This window comes from Pleurodeles waltl, chromosome 8 (genome assembly GCF_031143425.1).
Source record: "Pleurodeles waltl isolate 20211129_DDA chromosome 8, aPleWal1.hap1.20221129, whole genome shotgun sequence".
NCBI classification, from domain to species: domain Eukaryota; kingdom Metazoa; phylum Chordata; class Amphibia; order Caudata; family Salamandridae; genus Pleurodeles; species Pleurodeles waltl.
In genome coordinates this window covers 515,199,337-515,219,395 of record NC_090447.1, presented here as the reverse complement: position 1 = coordinate 515,219,395, position 20,059 = coordinate 515,199,337, and the positions used below count along the sequence as shown (strand labels likewise).

At 41.8% G+C, this 20,059-nt stretch overlaps 1 protein-coding gene across 1 annotated transcript in view; it reads left to right on the top strand.

The window, feature by feature from the left end:
• Positions 1-18,058, top strand: part of SEPTIN10 (septin 10) — a 437,643-nt gene extending 419,585 nt beyond the window's left edge. Inside the window, exon 11 of the mRNA XM_069204503.1 lies at positions 17,191-18,058. Coding sequence (XP_069060604.1) covers positions 17,191-17,206 — 16 coding nt within the window. The 3' untranslated portion in view covers positions 17,207-18,058. The remainder of the gene's footprint in view (positions 1-17,190) is intronic.
• Positions 18,059-20,059: the final 2,001 nt, after the last annotated feature.

Below are 20,059 nucleotides of genomic sequence, written 5' to 3'. Positions count from 1 at the left end.
TGAGGACCAAGGCTGCTTTCCTTCCGAAGGTTGTTTCACCCTTCCATTTGGCTCAGACAATCACTTTGTCCACGTTTTATCCTCCGCCTCATCCTTCAAAGGAGGAAGAAAGACTACATCGCCTGGACCCAAAAAGGGCGTTGAGCTTCTATATCGACAGAGTGAAGGATATCAGGCTGGAGGATCAGCTGTTTGTCGGATACGTGGGCAAGAGGAGAGGAAAGGCAGTCCACAAGAGAACACTCTCCAGGTGGATTGTTCTTTGCATTAAAATCTGTTATTCTTTGGCAAAGAAGGATCCACCTGAGGGCATTAGAGCTCACTCCACCAGAGCTAAGTCGGCCTCTTCGGCCTTGGCCAGGGGTGTTCCTGTGGTCGACATCTGCAAGGCCGCAACTTGGTCGTCCCTTCACACTTTTGTGAAACATTACTGTTTGGACTCTGAGGTCAGAAGGGACGGTCATTTTGCACGGTCAGTGCTGCAGGATTTCTTGGTTTGACCATTTAGGCACCCACCGCCGGGCGTGGTACTGCTTTGGGACTCTATTCATCAGGTGAGGAATCCACAGGTAGTTGTATCCATCAGAAGAACGAGTTACTTACCTTCGGTAACGACTTTTCTGGTGGATACATTAGCTACCTGTGGATTCCTCACGGTCCCACCCGCCTCCCCGTTGCCTTTTTGGTCTCTCCAAGCAATCCTTGAGTGTGCTCCTTTTGGTCTTCAAAGTGGCAATACATTTTGCATATATGATATTTGTATATATGTATATATTTATATATAAATCTATATATATTGTGTATATACATGATTCGTATGTATAAATATATTTATTTGTTTAAAAAAAAAAAAAGAAGGTTATATTAAATCTACAGCTATTTTATTGCAATGTTGTGTGATTTACAATATTAAGAGATGTTGCTTTGCTCTTTCATTACATTGGGTTATTATTATTCTCATGCACGTAAAAAAATGTTGGTACTGTCATCGGCACGTCGGCGAGGACCTATTATTGCCTGTATGACGTCAGACGGCGTCGCGTGGGCTGGAGTGACGTCCTCGTCGACGTGCAGAGACTAGTAAGAAGATTTCCGTCGAATGCTGGCGCCATGGGAGTATTCATCAGGTGAGGAATCCACAGGTAGCTAATGTATCCACCAGAAAAGTCGTTACTGAAGGTAAGTAACTCGTTCTTCAGGATCACTAAGAAATTGTATTATTATTTGTAGTGGGTGACTACCCACCTCAAGGAATAATCACAGTCCTTGTCAAGATGAACCTTCAAAGTCACTAAATTAGCCTTAGCTCAACCCCCTGGTAGCTATGGCACAGAACAGATATGTTTAACTTCAGGCAATGACTAATGTATTTATGCAGTGCCAAAACAGTATTAAAGTGAATATGCAAAATATATTTTTTTTAAATCCCAAAACGAATTAGCAAAATAAAGCAAGCCTTTAGAAACAGAACACCAAAATGACAAAAAATCCAACAAGGGTAACTTTCTAAAGTTCAAGTAGAACGGTGCAAAAAACCCACAACATGCTAATAATAGTCAGTGGTCGCCATAGACCAAGACCTACGTGTAATTTGAGGCTCACCACAATGAAGCGCTGGTTGAATACACCAACCAAGTTCGCTCATTTAAATCCCAGTCAACCACAGGAGCATTCTTCTTCTTCTAAAGCCCCTCAGGACCCTAGCTGAGGCACATAGAAAATCACAAAGAGTCAGACAGAGGCCAACACAGGTTCCAGTCCAGGTAAAGTTGCCATATGTCAGCTGGATACCTCCAGGAAAAGGCCTTTTGCAGCTTGTTGTCTCCCTGTAGCCACATACAAGGGGTCAGCCTTATGTCTCTTCTACTGTGGCCTGGATACCGGAAGGAGCATGTCCAGTCCATCCGTGCTCCTCTCAGGTCACAGACAGTAGGTGCTGTCCTCTGCTGATCTTCTACAGGACCAGAAATAGTTCTGAACTGGGTCCCTGGAGGTTCCACATTTATTCCTGGCACTAGCTAGTGGGTGGTAATGAATCCCGGGCACACCCGAAACATTCACATAGCCAACCTTACCCACTTTGGCCATTTTCAAGATGGTAGAAGTCTTCTGCTACACTAAACAGGAGCTCTGACGTCTGGGTGTTTTTTTTTTGTAGTGAGGGGGTGTGTACTATTGTAATCCTTGTGTCTTTCCACATCTAACACTACAATCTAGACTGAGGCAGCCACTAAACCCATAACAGACCCAGAGACAAACGGCTGGTAGGAAAAAAGCAGAGTCCTTCAGCAACCAGTCAGTGGAGCCACAAGAATTTTCTTGGCATCCTGTTCCCTTCTGTTTCAAGTGTACCTCAAGGGCTATACGTAGACCCAGATGCGGACGTCTGGTAGGACAAAATCAAAGTCTTACAATAAGCAGAAAGTGAATCTACAAGAATCTTCTTGGCATCCTGTTTTCTCCCCTTTCAAGTGTGTCTCAAGTGTTACATGTGTTATGGGGTATCAAAAAGGATTCCCACAGCTCTCTCCCTGCATATTCCATGGAGTTCAGAATAGTCATAAATGCCTATTCAGGTCAGCCTATTTATTGTTTCTAGGAGGCATTTCACACCTATCAAGGCTGGGAGAAACAACAGAGCCAGTGCAAATTAGCCTCCAGGAACTTCAGCCAGGAAAAAAGAGAAAGTTTCATAAAGTTACTTTTTTAAAATTATGTATTAAAACCCAGTGTTCCCATTGACCTTTTTTTTCACTAACTATTAAACTAGTTGGTAAATTATTTTTCCCTTTGGTCCCATTCCTGAGTTACAGTGTTAGTATTTTAAAGTGTACTCTTGTTTTCTACGTAGGAAAGATAAACCTGCCACAGTGAAAATAACTTTTGGGTGCTAGTTACTGTAAGGACAAGTTAACATTAAATTGCTACATGTTCCACTTTTAGATACAATACACCTTGCCAAGTGGGCTACAAGGCCCACATAAGGGTGACTTATTAATATTTAAAAGGGAGGTTTTAACCTGTCAGTGGGTTTATTTGGACATGCTTTGCACTGTTACAGGTAGACTTCCCTTGTAGGCCTGAAACCATGTTTACTCTGCCACGGTAGTGGATGGCACAAATATATGTCACTAGTCCACTAGTAATATTTAATTTCCAGGCCCTGGGTATATTTTGTACCATGTACTAAGGACATATAGTCAAGTTAAATATACCAATTAGGAATATGTAAATTCAGTCGTTAAAAGGGGAACCATAGGCACTTTACTACTGGTTAGCAGGGGTAAACTGAAGAGAATCCCAAAGCCCTCTTTTAACCTTATTTCTGTAGAGGAAAAACCTGTCTGTTTTGCTCTTCTGCTCCACATATTTTCTCTCTTCTGCTTTCTGTAGGCTGTAGATTACTGTGTATCTCACTTGTTTTTTGTATTGTGATGGGAAAAGAGACCCTCAAACACCTCTCCCACTACTTTCAGTTACATTCTCTTAACCCATTTTAGGCCTGATGTATTATCTTTGTTTGCAGACTAGGGTGTTGGAACAAGGATGCCATTTTAGATTCAGCTAATGACTGATAGGTAGTATCACAAACTGCTAATTTGCAGAGTGTCACAAAGCGACCAACTGAACTAATATTAATTAAGCAGGTCGCACTTTACAACCTGCTGAAAATGGTTGCAAATGCAGGGACGGTCATCTGATAGGGATGGCAGACCACTAAGTGTGCACTGCTTTCCTTAAAAGTAAACATATGATTTTTTTCAAAGGACCCTCTGTCCAATAAAGAGTCGGGTGCCATTTTAAAAATGTTTTCAATTTCGGAGCACATTGAGGTCAGCTGGCCGTAGTCGATGGGTGTGAATGTGACGACACTGGTGTGACAGCATTCATTTGACAATTAATACTAAAATTAAAATGACAGTTGTGTATGTGTGCAATATGTCATGTATCAGTGTGTCCTATCCATGTAACACCCAAATGTGTTCCCAACATATGCATGTCACCGTAATTGAAATAATAATTCTGAAATGTATATGACTGCAGTAGTCCTGAGCTGAAATGTGGTGACCACACAATGTACACCGCCAATGCTGGTTCCCTACCTCTAAGTCCAGTGATGGGGGAGGTCATGTTCTCTCCTTCGTCCAGTGGCAGCAGCGACGGCAAATGATGTCCAGTCTGAAACAAAAGTGGAAACGTGGAAAAAGGTAGGTTTTGTGCCTTTTGCTCCTTCCCCCTCCAATTAGCGAACTCACCTGTGGAGGATGGACTGCCACAGTTGGCTTGGTTGTAAGGCACTTCCAAATCTGCTCGACGGAAAAGGTGGCTGGAGTCCCGCCATCATCCCCTATTCCCAATGCCTCCATCACGGCGGCTGGAGATTCTTGGTGGAGTCGGTGTTATGCATCCGACATTGAACACATAACGAGTCCATCATCCCTACCCATTCCATACTTGCTACTTTGAAAATTCTAGCTGGAAGGCTATTTGGTCCTGGTGCACCTGCCAGCCACATGGACCTTATGCTCATGTGTACTTCTTCAAGAGCTGGCCGTTGGAAGTCAGGAGCACAGGTATGCTCCACTGTATCACAAAGGCTTGGTGATTCCACTTGTTGATTGGTTCCATACAGATTTGCAATGTAGGTTGACCAGGATGATGCTGTGATGTTACCATACTTTTGTTGCTTATTGGGATTCATTATCCCATGTACCTGCATCTCGAAAGCACGAGGATTGGTAGATGTTTCTGCTTGACGTAGCTTTAGCCAATGTTTTTCTTGTAATTGGTCAGATTCTCACCTCTTCTTTCTATATTCCCTCCGTGCAGACCTTAGTGCAATCCTTGCCAACTCTTTTTATCTATTTCTCTCCCAAAAACCTGGCACAACAATTCACTCTTCTTTTTAATTGAATGATTTCCCTGATGTTATTGCGGAAGAGTTCAGTTTATGGCATGGCTGTATCACTTGGTGTACCTGAGCTTTCAAACCTTTCTCGTATACTATTGATGATAATAGGCCACGTTGCTGTTGAGACTCCATTTTCCTTGCTCAGGCTGGTTAAGGAATTTGTCAGTTTGGTAATTCATCTTTCCCGAGGTTTTAGTTGCCATCTGATTTTCTTAATGGTCGTGAGATCACTTTGATTGCCCAGCAGTGGAATGGGGTTCCTCAGACATGGGTTAACTAATAATTGGCACCAATGCATCGAATGATCACTGTTGCCGGTAGAGTTAACATGAACATTTTTATTCTCTGGAAGTAAGCTGCTGTAATTCAAATGTAGTCCAATGTTGATTCTTTGGTTCTCAAGATGCAAGACTATGAAGCGGGATGATCATTTGTAAATCTGCCGTTCGTAGCTCCGAAACCCAAGTTGTTTAGACTTGCTGGCCAACAGGAAGTCATTCCGAACTTCCCTAGTATTGTTCTTGACTATAGAGGGGGGGGATCCCTATCTCGGGACCCTATCTCAGAGTCATGGACTTGTTGCCACTTAGATGTAAATGTTGGCACCAAGAAGTTAGATTTGAAATCCCCTGTAAGGAGCACTAGCACATCAGGATAGGACAATAAAATGTTTTGTAAAACCTCAGCTAGAGATTTTTTACATGCTTTTTTCTTTGCAGGGTGCAGATTTATATAAACGTTTCTGATGATTGTTGTGGCAGGCAGCAGAGGACCAGTGACAAAGGAGTGAAATTTGATGATAACAAGATCACCCTCACCTCTGTGTAATACTGTGACTTCTACTCTCATGTTTTATGTGCCACTCCACCCGAAGGGTGACTTTTCTGATGGTTCAGCTGGGGTGTAGTATTGGTTATGATTTTGCCACTGGTATGATTATCGCTTCCAGGTCTCTTGAAGACACACTATTTTGTTTTTGTTGCAGTTCCTGTAATAGGTCAGGCCTTTTAAGCAAGTTGTTCAAGCCTCTGACATTCCAGGATACAATAGTTAAAATAGAGTCTAGGTTTTGATTTTAGTCACCAGTGGAAGTGAGACTTTCTTTGTTAGGGACATTGATCATTATTACATTACATAAGACTAGTATTTCTGATATATTCTGGGTACTCTACACATCTCAAGATCAATATCCCTTGAAAGGGATTGGCAATTAATTCAGGCCTTTTAGCATTCCGAAGGAAGAATCTCATCGGAGTCTTATGATCTAGCACATTCCTGTGACCCATTTGCCTGGATGACAGCCCTTTCTGGGCCAGTCGAGAGAACACTCCTGGATATCGGATAACCTGAGGTGTCTCTATCTGGATACCTCATGCTTCAAGGACTGCTTTGTGGGATAATATTTTAGCTTTAATCTCACTATTAAACAGTGCCAGACTCATACATTTGTTGATATCTCCAGTTTATCCCCTCCTAAATGCCACCGAGAGGATACCAGAGGAGGAGATTTTCTCCAGGCCTGGTAATGCAGAGAATAGTTGTAGCAAATTCCCTCTATTTAGTATGTCATGTTTTCCTTATTTTGGATACTTGGGGTAAAGACTAATAGGGGTCTGTTTTCAGAGGTTGACAGGCCGTTTGATAGTGTTCAAGTGAGTGTGACAAGCCTGGCCTTCCTTGGATTATCACTGTGCTTTATGGTGGTTCTATTAGGTCCCAGTTTCGTTTGGCAGCGCTTCCCATCTTTCTTAAGATCTTCTCCCTTGTTCCAATCCGTTGCCTCCTTATTAATCGGACTTCCACTGAGCAGTTACGCTCCAGTCACTATAAGTGTTACACATGTTGTAGTCTTCAATGGACGGAAGTTATTTACGCACAGGTGAGCAGCATTCTGTTCAATATTATTACATGTATTTCCTTTAATTGATGTCAAATTTTCAGTCTGAGTTATTACTGAATTAATTACTGTGTTGCATGTCTTATCATTTCTTCATGCTTTTCTTTGAGCACTCTGTCTGTATCAGATTTTTCTCCGTATGAGACATAATTATTTCGATGGGACACACAGGCACTGTCAGAATTTTCACTACGTCGGGCTTGTGTAGTTTGTCTGTAGGACACTTGGGTGTAGTTTCATCCGTTGTTGTCCCTATATTGACTGTGTTGACACCCTCTTCCTGATCCAATACATCAGATGGAGCCCTCTGAGGGTCTGGCTGTTTAAACCGGAAAGAAACTGCTTACTAATTTGTGGGGGAAGTGGGGTTCCCCTTTTTTATTACATTTTTTCAATCTTTTTTATTTTCTCTAGAAAGCATTGAAAGGAAGGTATTTAGAGTCCTCTGTTGGCTTGTCTTCTGCTGAAGATTGATTTTTGATAAAATTAAAACTGCCTGTATTACAACTTCTTTCCTAATGTTCTGATTCAGATGCAAATCATTTCTTACCACCAAAGTCTCTGATTCCAGGCTCATACTTACAGGATTTACCACTTTTTGCCGTGCCGAATTGCTCTTCATATTTTGGATTAAACTTGATATAATTTCTGGGAGGCTGGCTAGTGTGTCTATTAAGTGCCTACAGTAGCACAACAGTTCAGATGCCTGAGTTGTTGATTGGGCTTTGATGATTAGAATGTTTAATCTTTCACTCTCGACCTTATGTAAATAGTCAACACTTGCAGTACCGAAATTTGGACGTCAAGTTGATCAGCATGCATTATTGATACTTGCCTCTATTCACCAGTGTTCTCTCCACTTGGGCCCACTGCTCTTTGTGGTGTTCAGTATACTGGTGGAGGCCATCTTGATTTGCAGAAGAAGGTAAGTTTGAAGGAGATTATGGCAATTCCTTAGAATTTTGACATGATTTTTCAAACAGAGGGCTATGTTGAAGATCAAATAAGTCCAAGACAAAGGAAAGCTCTTGGTCTGTTCTGCATTTGTTTAAAGCATCATCGCACAACGCTTTTACCGTGTTTTGCAGAGATGTTTATTTTGCCACTTGCACTGGATTTGTAGCGCTTGACTCCTTTGCTGGTGTCAGTTACACAATCCCTTGCTTCCCTACCCGTCCTGTCTCTCCAGTCTTCTATTTATGTTGTACGTACACCATTGATCTTCGTATTGTCTCCTATTGTGGGCGAACATGGATATACTGGGCTTCACTGTTCATTGCATCCTGGTCTTTCTCACTAGATGTTGCTGATGACTTTAACAAGGCAGATCCAAATGCCTCATATCCAGCCAAGGTGATAGGGTCCTCCTTGGTTGTCTGTTGGGCGGGATTTGTTTCATACTCCTCTTTGTTCTCAAGAATATTTATCTCAAGCTGGGGCCCCTGGGAGAACTCTTAAAGTAGGACCTAATATAATTACCTAGGGAAAAGCAGTCCAACTGCACTGGTCCTACATCACTGATGGTGAGCACCTGAGGGGCGGTGGGCAAAATGCCAACGGAAAAGCAACCTGCTTTGTTCAGTAACATAGCTCGAGGGTCAGCGCACACTTTTCTTAGTTTTTCTTCAAGATCTTTTGTTTCCTTGTTGCAGCCTCTAATAGGAGCAAGTTACATGTCCTCATTACCACTCCTGGCTTCTGTTTGTAGCTCACAATGATGGTCAAATGAGATGGGATGGACTGGGATGGAATTGACCGGGGTCGAGGGAGCAACAACAGGGATGGGCTGGCTGGCTGGGCGGTTGTCTGCTAAAGCCTTTAGGAGTCTGTAAAAATCCATAGTGTAGAAAGGGAGGGGGAACTTTGCACTGCAATTCGAGTTGCAGCCCCTGCTCAGCAGAATTAATGTTCACAATGCTGTGCTCCACCTTCTACCTGACATCTACCAAGGAGTTCTCTCAATAAGCACTATTTGTCACTCTTGAGCTACAGACCTCGCCACTAATCAATGCTATGCAATTATATAAGGACTGAAGGGAATTGAAGAATATATATGGTGGTGATAGATTCAGACACTGACGAACAACTAATCGTACAGCTGATCTCACCCAGACGGAGATACTACTACAATCTCGCAGGAGTCTTGCCAAGACTTGCAGAGTCTTGCAAAGTCGTACGGCAAATACTGGCCAGGAGAGACTACGTGATGACAAGTGCTGCAGTATTGCTTGCAACGCTGTGCAGGGATGAAGGTTGGACAGCTTGAATAACTTAACTAAACTTAAAAAAGCCAATTACTTAAGCCTCTTCAATTTAGGGTTACATTTAAATTGGATTAGATTAAATAGCTTCCCCATTCCTCCCTTGTGCCGCCGCCACCACCTTCTGGCTGGAGGCCAGCTGCTCCTGCTAGGGTATCTTTATTGTCATGTTGTGTTGCAGGCTGAGGTGCTGCTCCTTACAGATTTAGCGCCAAGGACACATGCCGTCACCACCTTGTCCCACCTTCTTCCAGGGGACCCAGTGTGCTGTGCTGCCACAATGCTTCTGATCCCCACCACCCCCTCCCCCAGATTGTACAAGGCTGCACTGTCTTAGGTCTCTGAGGTCAAAGTCATTCGAGAACCCACAAACCGGGGCCCTCTTTGAGGCGAGCAGAGCTCAGAGGTTTTTTGCATGGGTGGGTACAAAAAGTAGACAAGGAGGAGAAAGGCCTTCACTCAGTCCCCTGCTCTTCTGAAACCTACAGTGCAGCTCTTTTAGAAATTATGTTTCTGTTTAACAGAGGTATAAACTCTGACTAAGGAGGGTAAGTCACAAACACCCTAAAATAACCTGTGGTCACTCTCTAGTAACTTGCCACAGAGCAGTCTGGCTTATCTTAAGAGGAAATGTGTAAAGTATTTGTGCAACACTTCAAACAGTAAAACAGTGAAAGCACCACACAAAAAGATGCCACTACAAGTTAGAAAAATAGCTCTTTTTTTAATAAATAAAACAAGAACAAAACAACAAACTTAAAATATGAATTTATAAAGAATAAACTAACACAGCCCTTAGAAGCCATAAGCACTTATTTGGAATGTATGGTGGTGCTCGACCTGGACAGAGTTAAAAGTTCAGGGCAACCACGATGTAGCACAGGCCGGATACAGGGACCCGTTGAGGCCCACTGAACAAAAGTACTTTAATCCTGCTTAAGATAACGAAGATGCTGGGTGCAGCCGAGAGGTGCGTCGGTGTCGATCCTGCAGTCGAGGTGATGAGTTGATTTTCTCCACGCAACAGCAGCCATGCGGTTCCAGTTCTGAGATGAGGCTGTTCCAAAGGCAATGCATCAGATTTCTCGGTGCAGTAGACGTGATGCGTCAAACTTCTCCATGTAATGGTGCCTATGGGTTGGTTCTTAAACAGTGCTTCAGATGGCGATGCAGTGGTTTCAAAGCCGGTGCGCTGATCTGCTCCCGCAACAGCTGTGATGCGTTGATTCCACTCTTGGATCAGAGGATGCATTGGTTCTGCTGGAGCAAGCATCTTAGGCCCACTTTCAATCGTCCAAGTGTAGCAGCAGGGTGGTGGAAGTCTTTTGTGTCCCTGAGACTTCAGAAAACAGGAGACCAGTCAACTGGCCCTCGAAATCACCCAGTATACTGGTTTCAAGTGATGTGGGTTCACTCCTTCTCACATGGCAAAGAGGACAGCAGGTCAGCACAGCAAGAAACCTGTTTTTCAAGAGCAGCAGTCCAGCAGAGTGGCAGTCCTTTAGAAGCACAGCAGTTCTTCTTCCTAGCAGAGTATCCACAGGTCCAGAAGTGTACTGACTCTGTAGTGTCAGAAGTCCAGTTCTTATACCCAGGGGGCCCCTGAAATGAGGGAGACTTTAAAGAAGGACTTTATATGCCCTTCCTGCCCTGGATACAGACTCACTATAGAGGGTTAGGCTGTCCTTTGTGTGGGAACAGGACACAGCCCATTCAAGTGTAAGTGAGGAAGTGCTCAGCTCTACTCCACAAATCAAGGCAGTTAATGGCCCATTGAGGCCCATTAAGTCACACCTAAGCTCCCATTGTGTGTGGCTGTCTAGAGGGAATATCCAAAGACCAGCTGTCACCCAACCCAGACATGCAGTCAGAGACACGCATCAGGCAGACAGGTTAGCAGCAGAAAAATGTCAACTTTCTAAAAGTGGCATTTTTTAAATTGTAGTGATAAATTCAACTTTGCCAATAAAGAGGGTTTATCATTACATTTCCATAGGTACAAAATATAACTGATCCATTACTTCTCATTTAGGAATTACAGCTTATTAAATGTAATAAGGAATCCCCAATGTTAACCTATGAGAGGAGTAAGCCTCACAGTAGTGAAAAACACATTTGGGAGTTTTTCACTACCAGTAGTAGTATATGTCCTATCTTTTACTTACACAACACCCTGCCCTATGGGCTACATAGGACCTACCTTAGGGGTGACTTAGTATGTAATGAAAGGGGAGTTTAAGGTTTGGCAAGGGGTTTTAACTGATAAGTCGACATGGCAGTGTAACATATTGCTTTCAGGCTTCAATGGCAGTCCTGGTACATGTTTTAAATTGCTACCTAAGTAGGTGACACAATAAGTGCTACAGGCCCTGGTTATGTGGTATACCACTCTAAAAGGGACGTACAAGTAAATTAAATATGCCAATTGGGTATAAACCATTTTAACAATGTTCAAGAGAGAGAGCACAAAAACGTAAGCACTGGTTAGCAGTGGTAAAGTGCACAGAGTCCTGAGGCCAACAAACACAACTTCAGTAAAAAAGTGGAGGGAATAAAGCAAAATGTTTGGGGTGACATTGTAGAGAGGGCCATTTCCAACAGACTCCTAGTACGAGTTTAGATGCAAATCCAAATGGGAGCCAAGAACAGACAGGCGGACCTGCGACAACATGACTAGGAGCCTGAACCGAAAGCCCAAAAGTCTGTGTCATGTTGAGGTCAGAGGGCAAGCACGGCAAAGCAGTCAAGTTTTACCTGATGTAAACAGAGAAAACAAAAAATGTACAACCTCTTCTGGAGAAGCAGATACAGAATTATTCTCCTGTTCCACACACCAGCAAACACATCTTGCTCACACGTTAGTATGTAGTTCGATTAGAAGGATAGCACAAATCTATAATAATGAACAGTGCATCATTTGAAAATCCCTGGACAAAACCAGGTGACATGAAATCTTCCATGCCATAAGCTAAAAGTGACACTGTAGTATAAGTTTGTGAGCATAGCCCTGAGGGTCCCGGAGTAGGAGAGAAAATAAAGAAAGTATTCTGGGAAAATCACTCAAGAGTTCTTATATTTGTGAGGACCAGAGTTGAGCTGGACAAAACGGTGTGAACAGCACTAAGGTTGCCCAATCCCTACAGACATGAGCTAACAACCTGAGGATCATGGCAAAAGGAAAGGTTAAACCGTGGTGGGATCCCCACTGTTGGAGAAATGCATTTTCTACATCTAGTCTCCAACTGAAGAATCAGTAAAGCTTGTAAATAAATCTGAAGCAAAAGAGGTCTATGTGAAGTGGAGCCTAATGTTTGAAGATCTTGTGAAATGCTCAGATCTAATGACCAATCACTGTCATCTTGAAGGATTCTGAATCCCAGTCCCATTGTGTGAAATATGCTCAGACCTAATGACCAATCTCTGCTGTCTGAAAGGAATCTGAAACCCTATCTACTGCTGAGTATGTCAATCCTGGGAGGAAATACATGGGACAGGGAGTATTCAAACTCCAGGTGTGAAGAAAGGGGGTTAGTCTAGTCTACCACCCATCTTTCTTAGAGTAAAAAAGTTTTAAGGAAGATTGACTTGCCAACATTGGAGCAATTTCCTCTGTGTGAAGAAAGGAGCATACTCTCCTCTGTTGTTGAAGCCAGCCATATACCCACCACATGTAGCACAGGAGGTTGGGTGGTAAGAGCTCTGATAACATTTCTGCTTCAACCAGCCTTGGCAAAAACACTAGGACCAAAACTTTCCTGAAGTTTTGTTGAGCTCGGACTCAGGACCCAATTCTTTGTCAGCCATAGCTGCGAGTTTCTTGACAATTCTCCTTAAAAAGGAGTTCCTCTTCTCTGCCTGAAAGTGCACACTGACTCCATCGCCTAAGGAGAACTAGGTCTATGGTAGGAGAATCAAGGTTGTCACAGTCACAACTTTTTAATTATTTATAACTGAACCAAGTACATATTAACTTGTATTTTCAACACCCAGATTCAGGTGTTAAAGGAGGAAGGTGAAATTGCGAACCATCACCATGTGTATGGCATATGACAGAAACCTGCTCATCCCTGCTCTTGTTATGTGCAATTCTAGGTTGTAAGCCCGAGCTACTCAGCAGACACACTTTGGGACTCTATACAGTTCAGAGTTTTTAGACCCATTGAAAATTCTTCTTTACCCCAATCCTTTTTTCCTGAGGCAATCCTGATCCATACTTCTGAGCAAGAACTTACCTTACCCAGTGTTAGCGCAAAATTCTACTAAATTGTCATGTTTGTTGCTTACGTTTCATGATACAGAAATTAACTCTAGCAAGAAGGCTTTCTCAGATATGTTCCAAAAGACAAATACATGGCTGTTTCATGTAAAATCAATAAAAAAGAGTTGTGAGGTTGTGACAGAGGAATACTGTCTCAGTACAGTTGTGGGCGCAGGGAACCCCATTGACACCCCAAAATTGACCTCAATCCGACCACTATCAATTCGATGAATCAGAGACAGTGTTAAGCCTCAGTTTTATGAGGCATTGTGTCCCCAAGGTAAGGCACCACCCAAGATTAAGTTGTCAAAAGTCCTACTCAATAACTGAGTTCCAGTTCAGCTGAATTGTTAAAGGGGTTTATTACAAAATTCAAAAGTCAAGAGAGGGCAAATTAATATTGCATTTATAGATCTTAGGGCAGCTTTTGATCTAGTTCCGAGAAGCCCTCTATGAACCATGCTTAAGAGACAGGGAGTGCCTGATGACTCTTTTAATTCGAATAATATGATTGCACCAAGACAACTATGCCCAAGTGCGGTGGGGTGTGCACAGTGAACTCACAGAGCCAATCTCCATGAATAGAGGCATGAGGCAGGGTTGTGTGTTTGCACCAACCCTGTTCTCACTCTTCATTAACAACATAGTTGTCCTCCTAAAAAAATTGACTCCCCAAGGCTCAATGGGGGTACACGTCCCAGCTTTACTCTTTGCGGATGATACAATTTTGGTCTCACAGCCACCCAGAGGCCTCCAGTGTTTACTTGATGAATTCAATGTATACTGTGATGGAAGGGGACTAGAAATTAATCCTAGTAAATCAAAGTGCATGGCTAGTAATCCTCATAGGATTTCGAAGATAAATCTAAAAGTCCACACGCAAAAGCCAGAGGCTGTGCCCGACTTTAGCTATCTGGGTATAACCCTAGATTCAAAGCCCTTATGGCACCTCCATTTAGCCAAAGCAAAAACAGTGCTAGTTCATAATGCAAGGCTATTACTAGGAAACATCAAGGTTCTAAAATTAAAACGGTTACCCCAGCCCTAGAGTTATATAAGCACAGGACTCAAGCCGCTGCACTATATGGGGCTGACTTATGGGGTATAGGTGATCTAAAACGGCTAACGTTAACAAGTCTGAGAGGTTTATTGGGGTTGCCAATGTCAACACCATTGGTACCCATGCATGAGGATTTGAACATTAGACAAATAGAGCACTTAGCCCCTTTTTAGACCGTTGCTCATACTGGACAACTTGAGAACTGACCCATTATAGGGAAGGCCTTGAGGAATTAATGGAAGTTGATAGCTTTTTAACTTTTCATTGGCTTCATCATATACAGGCTTGGTTTCATAAGTTTGGTTTACTTTCTTTCTGGAACAAACCTCACAAACTGACAATGAGATCAAAGATCCTGCTAGACCTCTAGCCTAGGTAGCCTGTCAACACAATTTCTTAGGGTAAAGCCTAACCCGGGTTTTGAAGAGTTCCTTGATATGATTCCACCTCAGCTAGCTAAGACTTTATATTTTAAATTCTGATATGACATCCTCCAAGTAAGAGCACTGACTGTAAAATAGAAACCCCATGATAACGTCAAAGGAGCTGCACTTTGCAGACTATGCACTTTAGGTTGCACAGGAAAGCATTACACGTGTTATTCTTTTGCAAAGTTTATGGCAAGCATAGAAGGAAATAGATTAGATCCATCTGTAGGACTTTAGGGATCAGGAAACACTTAGGCCCTGATTACGACCTTGTTGGAGGGGATTACTTCGTCCCAAATGTGATGGATATCCCGCCCACCATTTTACAAGTTGCATTATATCCTCCGAAACTTGTAACACGGCAGACGGATATCTGTCACATTTGGGACGGAGTAATCCCTCCGCCAAGGTCGTAATCAGGCCCTTAAAGGCTCTAAGGATTATGAAGTATGAAGCAATCCCTTATATAGTATATATGGCATGAGCAAATATTTACTTGCAGTGGGTTTCACACGCAGGAAGATGGGTTTCAAACTGTAACTGATACGATTTTATTGTTAATTTTTTTAAAGTTGGTTTAATTAAATAATAATTATTGTCCATATTCCTGTATTGATTTTAGTAATAGAATTGTTTAGCATCTACTGTATTTTAAATATCTATTGAAATGTATTTTTTGTATACTTTAATGGTTTATAACCAAAATAAAGTACTTGATTGATTGTAAAAGTACGTCAGTACAGAGTGAAAACCATGAAGTCTTTCAGTAAATAAAGGCAATACAGAGAAGTGCAAAAATTTTAAAAAATATTATGTCCCAATTGGGAAACTCTAGAGAGAAATAGACAACATCCCTAGCAGCACCTAAGCCTCCAGGAAAGTCTTCTGACTCACCCTCACAATCGAGTGTTTTTATACATGATTTTTGCATAATAGTTTAACAGAATTGCAGAATCACTGTGGTGTAAACAAAGGTACCAATTCTTAATCAAATCAGAGCACAGTTCTGATCAACCTCATTGCTTTAGCACTTAAGCACTATCCCTCTACATGAATAATTTTTCTGACCACTCAATTCTAAGGGCGTCTGGAAATTGTGGAACAAACTAGACACACGAACACCAGAAAGCTATTACAAATAACTAGGGTGCAGTGAACTAGCAGAGAGACCTTGAAATCCGATACAGTTTTGTGACAGAGCTGGGGAAGATTCATTGACAATAGTACGAGCAATAAAAATGGAAATAAACTAGAAAAAATCTGCTTGACAGTGTGCTTAAGATATACCGAGCAGTAATATGCAGGGGGGAAGGACAGAGGAGTCATTTTGCAAAATAGGGCTGCTAGGCCTAAATTGAGGTCTAGTTAACAAAGGTCAGGAAAACACACTTCTTTACATCATAGGGAACTCGTTTACAAGAGAATAATACTGTGTCATTGTGTATATAGGTGTATTCAAGTGTAAAACTGCATAGTGCACGTTATTAATATTGCACAAAAACCAAAAATGCACAAAAATCTTTAACATATAACTCAACATGAGCAGCTCACCAGGATCTATAACCAGAAGGGTAACAGTTTATGTAGAAGCTAAAATATTTCTGTGTACTCTGTACATTAAACCCATTGTTTACTTTGATATTAAGCCTTAGCCGCGTTGTAATGATAGGTAAAAGCATATTTTGCCATCGAAATCGAGGGTTCTCTTACCATGAACTATTTTAAAAGGTTGGTAAAATGTTTGGCTGCTTTTGTGATAATATGTGATAACATTTGTGCTTTTTAAATTATGACGTCAGGAAATATTACTAATGCCTCAAATTAAATATAAAATATAGACATAATTCCGGTCCTTTAACTCATTTTGATTCTCTAAAATGTACTGCAGGGAGGGAGTGGAAGATAATGCCTGTTGGTGCCTAGTTCACAGAAAATGGAATAGACTATTGAACAAACTATGTAGGCAAAGAAGCAAGGATAGTAAGCCAATAATATTATACTTAACGCCTGGGTGGGGAGCCCTAGCATCTACGACAGAGTTTTGGATCTTGTGCTTTGGGATTGCACTATGTACTTTGACTACATTTGTGTATTTATTTTGGCATAATTTAGAAAGCTCAATACGTTATGGAGATACATGCATGGCGATACATTTGCCATCCCAGCAAAATCAACATGTACGTGGAGGTTATTTGAAGAGTTTATCTTAGCATCATAATGTAGAAAATGTGTTTACAGTACACTAATATTTTTTTTGCGTCTTTCTATATCAGGGTTTTTTACATTGTTAGCTTATGATTCATTTTCAAAGCGTTTTTAATTTTTCAGTACTTAAACGCTTAGGTTAATTAAATTATTCTTTTGTTTCTTCCAGCTCCGGTTTCATGTAATACGGAATAAAGACTAAGGATACTGCAAAAAATCTTAAAAAAGGAACTGACAAACAGACATCAATGCTATCAGTATTTTATGTCTTAAGAAACATTTTAGTTTCGCTCCTATTTCACATAGCACTTTGGTGTTATTATTTGCCTAGTACCAATCCTTTTTTGTACCAAAGGCCGCTGACTACTTTGTCCACAGAGTATTAGTTTAGCCGGGAAAAGGTATGAAAAGTGTAGAGAAAGTTCAATTAATATTTTTCCATATAGTACCATTTTTATGCAACCAGTTTCTATAATATCTAAAACTGTTTCTGTAACCAGTGTATAGACTAAAGCATAACAATGTGTATTTTTTTCTTGCAATTGTTAACCATTTAGTGACAATTTAACAAATCTGTATTTTGAAGAGACCGGTCTCTACACCACTATGATAACTTTGCAGAGTTCTGTGGTAGTTTCTGATGTCACCCAAAGCATAAAACAGCTGTGAATTAACACACCGGAAAAAAGCTGTCCGTGCGCTAGATTTTAAGTTGCATGTTAAACATTCTTTTGGCAAATACAACTACTTGTGAAATAAAAAGAATGTTTGTTATCATATGTATGTTTTTCTTCATATGTATGTTTTTCTTCATAAAATACTAAAAACAAGTGGCGGGCAGCTGCGCCTCCAGTGCTTGCTGTATCACTTTCAGATTGCAACCCGTTTTGGAAGCTTTGGATAACCTTTTGCCAAATCGATTCTGCAAAGAACAGCTTGTAAACACTGAGCCTTAACGAAAATTGTGTACAGTCCTACATTTATATTTTATAATTAATCTATAACTTTTGACAACTATTAAAGATCAATTATAGTTATTCAAATGTGTCTTGAAATGTTTACTTTTCAATCTTTGGATGTACTATTTTTAGATTAGTCTGCAATATGCAATTAATTCTATATCATGACCTTGAGTTTAGTACCTGACAAGATGGTTCTATATTACTTTCTACCCACGTGAGTCTTTTGCAGTTGTTGATACTTTCAGAAAGCTGGTAAGTGTTCATCAAGAGTTGGAGGGTAAAGCATGCTCAAGGGTAAAAGTCAGCCATACCTATCCGTCTTAGAACATAGCAACTTTTAAAGCCTCCTTCTTAACTATTGTAGTTGGGAAAATATCATGACAGAAAATGTTATGACAGGGAGTACCTTCATGAAGAATCTCGCACAATTAATGCTTAATTTAATTGAGGAAAAAGTGACTAAAAATGTATGATTTAGATTGTGGTAAGGGTTAGATTTAGATTCAAAGAACGGATTATGGTAATGTGGACAGTTTTAAAGAGTTAGGTTTAGGTTAATGGGCTCTGTGAGGGTTAAGGTAAAGTCTAAGTTTTGAAGAGAAAAATATTTTGTTGTGAGGTCAGTCTTTTAGGGTGATTGTTGTCAAAATACTACACGTTAATTAAAATAATCATTTTAGTGGTTTCTGATTATGAGTCTTCTGTTACGGCAATTTTTGTCACGAATATATTTCATGATACAGATTTGTTACAGGCAATATCTGATAGAGACTTCTTTCACAGATTCCTTACCTTAAAATTATACCCCGGTGTCAGAATGGATCCAGGAACTTTTCAAGAGCAGTACTACTGTGCACTGGTAGGTGGCATTGTTCGGTTCCACAGGACATCATCTGCAGCCAAAATGACATGTGTGGTGCCTTTAAAAGCTCCACCCCAGTGCGCTGATGGCAGTTCTTTTCTTTCCATGTCAGTCAGCACAGATCCAGAGAGAACTACCCCAGCCAATTTTTGACTGACCTTTTTCAACTTTTTGTCAAAGCCTTTTTTGAGGTTCTTCTCCTGGTGTGGTAGAATGTCGACTAGGAAGGCCAATGTCAAGGCCGATGTCAAGTCCTGTGTACCTGTCATAGACTGATGTAAGTGACAGACCAGCATCTTGTTCGCCTCTGAAGCCTGTAGCACCACCACAACACGAAGACCTGCTCTGACTGTCACACCAAGCACCCCAAGGCATTGAGGGAGCTCTCAAGCTGCTTGCCTCTTGACCTGCAACACTGCAACAGACTTGATCTCGGTTGAGGGGAAGATTCCAGGATGAGTCGCAGAGCCCAAGATCTTTGTCACACTCAGTTATCCAGGTGTTCGGGAAAGTCCCACAAGAAAAAGTAGAATAAGAATTCAAAGATATCTTCTGCTTCACCCCGTCCATCATGGTCTTCCAGATGAGGGAGCATTGTCACTCCAGGCCTGGCTCTGTGGTTGGGTCTGTGCTGGCTCTGCACCTCCCCAAGTTTCCGGGAGCCGGAGTTTCCCCTCCCAACTCAGTGAGTTCTATGAGGCCATGGACCTCATATTTGGGTGGCCAGCTGGTGTGCCTTCAGGCCCTGCAGTTTTGAAATAGGCTTCTACTGGTTCTCTGCTGGTGGTTCTGCCCTTGGCACCATTTGGGCCCCTTGGATTCATAAATGGATCCAGACCGGCATCGGGCTTACCACCTTATCCTTCCCCTATGCTGGTCCCAATACTGATGCTCCTGGCAGTGCCATCCCCATTCTTAACCCTGACTCTGACAATGAACCAGAGGGGTTGTGCCTGATGCGCCTGGAGACGTGCTTCCAAGATCAGAACCTGAGCTCTATTCCTAAGGCCTACGACTGGGAGGATCGGGAGGGATTGCTGGATCCAGGAGAATAAGAAACCCTAGAACCCCCAACATGGACTGGGGTGAGAACTTGGAGGAGGCCAGTGAACTAGATGCCACACCAGATACTCGCATGCTTTCTTTCCCTACTGTGACTATGGAGGAGGGAGCTTCATTTGCTACGGTTGTGAGAAGGGCGTCTGAGGTCCTGG